Source organism: Chelonoidis abingdonii, chromosome 4 (genome assembly GCF_003597395.2).
Source record: "Chelonoidis abingdonii isolate Lonesome George chromosome 4, CheloAbing_2.0, whole genome shotgun sequence".
NCBI classification, from domain to species: Eukaryota; Metazoa; Chordata; order Testudines; family Testudinidae; genus Chelonoidis; species Chelonoidis abingdonii.
In genome coordinates, this window is record NC_133772.1 from 34,253,986 (window position 1) to 34,261,976 (window position 7,991).

Genomic DNA, 7,991 nt, shown 5'->3' on the forward strand with positions numbered 1-7,991 from the left:
GTTGTTCCCTAAAACCATTTCTTCTATGAGGTCCTCACTACTCACCAAAACCAAATCTAAAATGGCATCCCCTCTTGTTGGTTCTTCAACTACTTGGTGAAGGAATCCATCAGCTATTGCATCCAGGAAAATCTGAGCCCTATTATTATCACTAGCACTTGTCTTCCAATCTATATCTGGGAAGTTAAAGTCTCCCATGATCACACAATTTCCATTAGTATTTACTTCATTAAAAACATTAAAGAGATCTCTATCCATATAGATGTAATAAGAATGGAACCCTCTGCCCCCCCCATACTGCCTCAAAACTAAATACAAACCCTACGTCTCTGACTGAGTTTTCCCACAAGAACCAGCTCTCACCAGCGCCGTCACATTATACATGTTCTTTAAAAATAACCTCAGTGATAACCACGCTCTTTCCTGCTGGAGGGGAGATGTCTTGTGGAAGGCACTGGGACACCACGGTGTTGGATAACCTTACAATAATCTGAGTCTTCAGCATAAATTTGACCGTCAAAGCCACATTTTGAATGAAATTGCTCAGTGTCAAGGTGTAGGTGGAGAAAAGGAGGGGCCAAGGATGGAGCCCTGTGGGGTACCAATGAAAGATTGAGGGGGATAGGAGGATGCAGTACATGAAATGCTGACTAGAGAGGTAGGAAGAGAAGCAGGAGAGAACAGACTCCTGAAAGTTGAGGGAAGAAGAGGTTTCAAGAAGAGGAGAGTAGGCAAAGATGTTAAAGGCAGTGGAGAGGTTGAGGAGAGGGAGGACGAAGTACAGAACCTGAACTCTGGCTAGGATGAGGTTAATAAAAACTAACATGGAAGCTTCAGTGGTGAGGAAGCCAGACTGGACAGGGTGACAAAAGATAGGGATTTGGCCTGCTCTCCTTTTACCCACCATCTGCCTCAGTGACACCATCGACCATCCCATCCTATCTTCTGATCTGCCTTGTCCCTAATACCCTTCCATTCCTCATGTTTTCCCCCCTCAAACTCTGGTCCATTTCCTTGGCAACATACGTGTGATTTATTTGCCCCCATGATAAAAAACCCTTCCCGTGACCCCACTTGTCTCTCCAACTATCACCCTGTCTCCCCGAGTCCTCTACAACTGCTATTTAAGAAAGACCTGATTATTAGAGCTGGGCAGATAATAATGAATAATTCGTTCAATGAATGTTGCCTTTTTCACAAATTATTCAAACAATTTTATTTTTTTTAAATATTTTTTCTAAATAATTCATTTTGATTGGACACACAGGTCATAGATATTTTGGTTCTGTGAATCGATGAACATAAATATGATAACCAGATTTCTTGTATGAATGCTCAGGATTATAAATACAAATTTTACTTTCACGGGAATATTCTGTAATAGTGACTTAAACGTGTTGCTTCAACAACATTCCTGTCTGCAAATTCCCTTTGCTAGACTATTTGGCAAGTGCACAATAAAGATGTGTGAACACAGTGGAAATAAATTCACTTTAAAATTCTTGAATTTTAGGTGTTTAATTATTCATCCAGCACTATTTCTTATACAGATGCTGCTTTTTAAAATTAACGTACCATTTTACACATTCTGCTGTCAGGAAACAATAAGCTCCATTTCTGGTTCCTCCTAGGGATGTAATTTCACTAAGTGTAACCCCAATTATACACTATTGGGTAACAGTTGTCATACTCCCAATTTTAAACAAATACTTATATTTGGTTTTTAGCTTTGTGGGCAAATTAAAGACAACGTTCCTAGTTAAATAAACACGATCATTTCTTCTGTATCTCCAGAAATGATACCGCAGTTACTGCCTGACACACAATCATGAAACCTCTGGAGACATTCCCATTTGTGTGAGTAGTTAGAACTGGGTTTTAATATTCAGAGAATCAGAGTACCACAAGTTCATAAAATGAATGGATTAATCTTAGTCGCATGTATTCTATTTGACTCTGTATACTTAAAATACATATCAAAGTACTAGATGCAATTTTTAATTGGGGGACTTACAACTAACTAACTGCAGAATAGCCTATGTGCACTGTATGACACTGTCCAAGAGACTATTTAAATGTTCAGGAAATAGAATTAAAATCTGCATTCAGAGAACAATATAGAAAATTTCTATTTTCTCCTTTTTAAGGAAACAACGTCAGGATAAGCCAAAGCATTCACCTATTTACCTGCTCTGTCAAGCACTGAAGGATCCAAACTGTAAATTAAAGAAACTAGAGTAAGTAACTATTCTTTCCTTTTTAAATCCCCTTGTGCTGCTGCTATCCCAGAAATTCTACAGCGGTGCAGCTCTTCACCATGATTGGTATAGTGACCACATACAATTGTGTAACTTCTGAGGATTGTGTTTAAATTTGGGGTTAGCTTAGTCAGCCTACTGCTGCAATGACAGTTAACCAAATTACCTTACCCACAGATGAGCCTGAGAGACAGTTTGGTCAGGGGAAATTTTTGAGATCAAGAAAGACTCAGGAAGTAGGAGAGAGAAACTAAGGTATTTTAATCTTAGATATTTCTAAGGTGCCTGTCACTAGAACTGGGTGAAATTTACATGGTGAATAGTTGATTTGGCAAATAATACAGATCCGGGTCAACTGAAACTGTTCACAAATTCAGGTCATATCTGATTAATAGTTTCAAATGAACAAAAATGGAGGAAAAATTTCCAACAAAGTAAAAATATTTAGTTTAGACATTTTTGAAACAAAATTTCAAAGTTTGTGTCAAAATGATGTTTTGTTAGGAAAAATTAGCTCAGTTTAATTTTTTTAAAAATAGAGTTAAACAAAAACAAAAAACCTGAAAACTAATAATTTTGTTTAGGGTAGCACAAAACATTTCATTAGAGCCCAAACTAATTTTTTTTACATTTTTTTCATTTTATCAGGAAAAATTGACTTTACTGTTTCAAGTGAACCCAGATAAAATATTTCTTTCATATTATTGAGCTCAGGCACTGAACCAAATAATAAATTTCATAAATAATAAAAATAATACATTGAATATATAATATTCAATAAATATATAAATAATATATATAGAATATATAATATTATATATAAATATATATATATAATATTCAATAAATAATAAAATTCAATAATAATAATTTTAAATAATAAATTTCATAATGTGGATGAATTAACAAAAGATGATGTAAAATTAGCAACAGAAAATTGTTTCCAAGTTCCAGCCAGCTCTGCTACTTGTACCCTGCTGCATGCCAGCCCCAGAGCATATGAAGGGAGACTGGCCAGAGACTGGCCTGTCTGTGCTCTGTCTGGCCCCAAACATTTCCCCCACTCCCCCACCCAGGTTAGCAATGCCAGAAATACACTGCAACAACATCTGAATTTCAACTTTAAAACAGAAATCTTGGTTTTATTTGATCCCTTGAGGATTCTTCTGAAAACCATAAAAGGGAAAAGCAGCAGATAGTGACATTGTTCTGGTGCGTGTGCACGTACATTAGCACAAATTGCACGGTGTGTTCACTGCCTCAGCAGCAACTTCCATACTGCTGAGATCTGCAAATAAGAACACAGAGCAGGATAATGAACTAATGAATTAACAGCCAGACAAGCACTACCCTCTGCACTCCCATACCTCCAAGTAACTCCATGTACTTTCCCATGGTTCTCCTTGCTCCCATCCTCCCCTGGGAAGCTGCACGTACCCCAGGGACTCCACAACAGGAGGTGGGGAAGGACTCTGAAGTCTCTGAGCTGCATGGAGGAGGGGTCCTGAGTGATATTCTCCCTCTGAGCCCAGAGCATGGCCATCTCAGGTTCCCAAGAGCTATCTGCAAAGAAACGGCTAGTTCAGCTCCAAAACAAACCACAAAACGAGATCTGAAAACATAACAAAACGACTGAACAAATGACTAAAATCCAGCCCTTCATGATCACAGACACCCACAGCTGCAGGTGCTCTTCATGATACATCCTTGGCCTGCAGGCCCACAAGCAGCATGGCGGAGGGCAGTGGGAGCTGCTGACCCCATCACATCATCTGCAAGTGAGAGGATGTTCCATCCACAACATATGTGCAGATTTTTGGGCAGGACAGAACCATTTAAAGGAGGCGACGCAGGAAACTAAAAATCTGAAGTGAGAACATAAACTGTAAGCCACAGATGTTATGTTCCTGGTTCAGGAAGCTGTGTTAAGAAGTGTGGGTTAGACGCAACAAGCCACAGGACTGCAGCACTTGCAGAGCGTGCTGTTTGTGAACATAGTGCATTTTGTGCATCCAAAAGAAAATGGCTAATGTGGCTGCACTGCATCATTGTAGCTTCCAGTTCAGTCACACTGCTACAAGTTGCAACATGGAGTTTTCTAGTGCACATGCCAGATTGAGACCAGTTTCTGACATTGCAAATTAGTACCAGGACTTTGAATTTGTGGGGATGGGGAATGGGAAGCCAGTTGAGTTGCTGGAGCATCAGACAGAGTGATATGCTCACTTTGGTCGTTGTAGCTTAAGGATTGATCTGCTGCCTTCTGAATGAGATGCTTAGACCATCCCAAGAGAGAGTGAGTTGTGGCAGTCCAACAGAAAGATTACAAAGCCATGGACAACAGTGGTTAAGGTCTAGGGAATAGACGTGTGGAAAAGAATTAAATGGAATATCATTTTGCTGTTTCTAGGCCCCGATGGCCTAAAGTAATTCCATGTTGTGGGGGGAAAAGGTTGTCTCCAAAAGGGAGGAGGCTATAAATCCACTACAGAAATTCATGGACTCATAGATTGTAAGGCCAGACGGGACCATTATATCATCTACTCTGACCTCATGTGTAACACAAACCATTACATTTCACCCAGTTACCCCTGCACTGAGCCCAGTAACTTCGGTTTAACTAAAGCATCTTCCAGAAAGGCATCCAATCTTGATCTGAAGACATCAAGAGATGGAGAATCTACCACTTCCCTTGGTAGCTTTGTTCCAATGGTTAACCGCCCTCACTGTTAGAAATTTGTGCCTCATTTCTAATTTGAATTTGTCTGGTTTTAATTTCCCACCACTGGTTCTTGTTGTGCCTGTCTCTGCCAGACTAAAGAGCCCTGTAGCAGCTGTTGCCCAAGTGGAGATGAGAGATGATTTCTGGTGTGAGTATGAGGCTACTGAGCTGGCTCCAGGACACCTTCATTACTAGCCATGACAGCCCTTCCCAGTTGTTTAGGTGACAGGGCGTCAGAAAGCTGGCGATATGTCTTTTATTTTACCATTTGACATTTCTCTACCCCAGTTACAAAAAGAAATTGCTATTGTTTGAAACATATACAGTTCTTCCCCGTAACACACCTTCCTCCTCCCTCCCTCACCTCCCTCCTCTCCTGCATTCCCCATGCCCATAAAACCACATGGCCCTATGAGGGGGTCTACAACCCACTCACCAGCCAAGAAGGGGCTGACAACTTGTAGGTTCAATCAGCCCCACCTTGCTACACCAGGAGTAGGTGACAGGCCTAGAGTGAGGGGCTAAAAAGAGAGTACCAAGCTGAGTGGCTGCTGGCGGGGAAAGGGAGTAGCTCGCTGGCTCTCACTCAGTGAGAGAAACCTGTCTGGAGCCAGGAGGCTGGGTCAGACTGCTGCAGGTCAGGGCCTCCTTGAGGGAAGGTTGGCCTGAAACACAGAGGCCAGGTGTGGGTTAAATAGAAAAGACAGAGCAAATAGAAGGGCTTGGTCCAGCCACAGGCTGAGATGGACAACTCACCCTTTCGGTTTTGTGTTATGTGTGTTGGAACTTGGCTACCCTGAAAGAGGCAGAACTTTGATGCGACTTAACTGGGATGTTAAGTCACCACAGACCGGGTCACATTAGAGGTAGCAGCTGACCATTGAAGATCTTGAAGGGAAAGAGAAGCATGGTGAATTGTACCATGGTGGACCACAAGGGATTGCTGCAAAGGCTGATCTGGCCACAAGCCCTTATTCACCAAACCCCATATGGCTCTGAATTCCCACCAACCCTCTGCAACTCCAGAGTGGCCTTAATTCCCCTCAGCCTTTCTCAAACCACAGTTGACACGGACTTCACTCAATCTCCTCTTCACCCTGTTGTCCTACTGCTCTACAGCCTCCTGGCCCCACACCTCATCCAGCTCCCAGTGGCCTCCTTCTTTCCCACACCCTTGGAATTTTGGGTGAGGGTGGTGAGCTTTCCCCTCCCCTCCTATTTCTTTTGAGGGCAGCCAGCTGGTCCAACCCCCACCCGTTTTTTATAGGGCCTGACATGTGGGTCCATTGTGCTCCTGTCCTCTGGGGGCAGGTATCAGGGATCTTCCTTTAGGGAAGTGCTGTTGCCCTTACCCAACTTTTCATCTTCCACTGACAAAAATGAGGTTGCTTGCTGGGCTCCATCTCTCCTTTTTACAAGCAAAGCTGGTGAGGCGGGGAGGGACTTAATCCCCAACAGTGTTTTCCAGGATCTCTGGTTGTTCTCAGGGTGGTGCTACAGGATCCAGACAGTTTGGGTTTGCACATTTCTCTGATTTCCAATCCTTTTTCAACTGACTTTAAAGTAGAACCTGAATTTGTAATTTTCAGGCTTAGGGATGACAGTTTAGGATTTGTTTAAAAAAACCCAGCATTTTTTAATCTCTTTCTACAAGGCTGGGGGCAAGTCACAGTAACTTCAATGGCAGCATGACAAAGCCTTCTGTCCGGGAACTGTTTACATGTTGGCTGTGAAGGAAGAGTTTGCTACACAATGGAAGCCCAAATACTGAAACCTCAAACTTTACCAACAACAGCACATGTACAGGCCATCACAGCCACCTTTATCCACAGAGCAAATTCTTGCCTACACCAATCCCAATGTGATCTGTGAAACTAGGCAAATGCACTGCCCTTTTCTACAGCAGACTGAGGGTGACCAGAGGAATATGCATTGATTTCTCACTGCAAAGTAAAGGGAATGGAAAAACTCTGTGTAAAAATAAACAACAATAGAACCTCAAAGTTACAAACACCAGAGGTATGAACTGACTGGTCAACCACACAACTCATTTGAAACTGGAAGTACGCTATCAGGCAGAAGCAGAGAAGAAAAAAAGCAGCAGCAGCAAACACATTATGTGACTGTGTGTTAAATGTAATCTACTAAAAAAAGAAAGGCAACGTTTTAAAAAATTGACAAGGTAAGGAAACCGTTTCTGTGTTTTTTTCATTTAAATTAAGATGGTTAAAAGCAGCATTTTTCTTCTGCATAGTACAGTTTCAGAGTCAGTTGCTCACTCATAGTAAACTATAAAGTCAGTGTTCAGTGGTAAACTTTAGAAAGAACAACCATAACATTTTGTTCAGAGCAACAAACATTTCAGAATTATGAACAACTTCCATTCCCAAGGTGTTTGTAACTCTGAGGATCTACTGTTATAAAGAGAATTAACTGTAAAAATGGGACCACTTCCTCCTGGCCTTTTGAAGAGCTTTTGAAGAGGAAATTATGTGATCGTGGGAAACTTTAACTTCTCCGATATAGACTGGAGAACAAGTGCTAGTAATAATAATAGGGCTCAGATTTTCCTGGGTGCAATAGCTGATTGATTCCTTCACCAAGTAGTTGAAGAACCAACAAGAGGGGATGCCATTTTAGATTTGGTTTTGGTGAGAAGTGAGGACCTCATAGAAGAAATGGTTGTGGGAACAACCTTGGTTTGAGTGATCATGAGCTAATTCACTTCACACTAAATGGAAGGATAAACAAAAATAGATCTGTGACTAGGGTTTTTTATTTCAAAGGGGCTAACTTTAAAAAATTAAGGAAATGAGTTAGGGAAGTAGATTGGACTGAAGAACTTGTGAATCTAAAGGTGGAAAAGGCCTGGAATTACTTCAAGTCAAAGTTGCAGAAACTATCGGAAGCCTGCATGCCAAGAAAGGGGGGAAAACTTATAGGCAGGAGTTGTAGACTAAGCTGGATGAGCAGGCATCTCAGAGAGGTGATTAAGAAAAAGCAGAAAGCCT

General features: G+C 41.5%; 2 protein-coding genes across 2 annotated transcripts in view; one reads left to right on the forward strand and one right to left on the reverse strand.

Moving 5' to 3' along the window:
• Positions 1 to 7,991, reverse strand: part of LOC116836373 (NACHT, LRR and PYD domains-containing protein 12-like) — a 596,145-nt gene that overhangs the window by 426,966 nt on the left and 161,188 nt on the right. The window lies entirely within an intron of this gene.
• Positions 1 to 7,991, forward strand: part of LOC116822637 (NACHT, LRR and PYD domains-containing protein 3-like) — a 56,947-nt gene that overhangs the window by 13,779 nt on the left and 35,177 nt on the right. Inside the window, 1 exon segment of the mRNA XM_075064653.1 lies at positions 2,148 to 2,237. Coding sequence (XP_074920754.1) covers positions 2,148 to 2,237 — 90 coding nt within the window.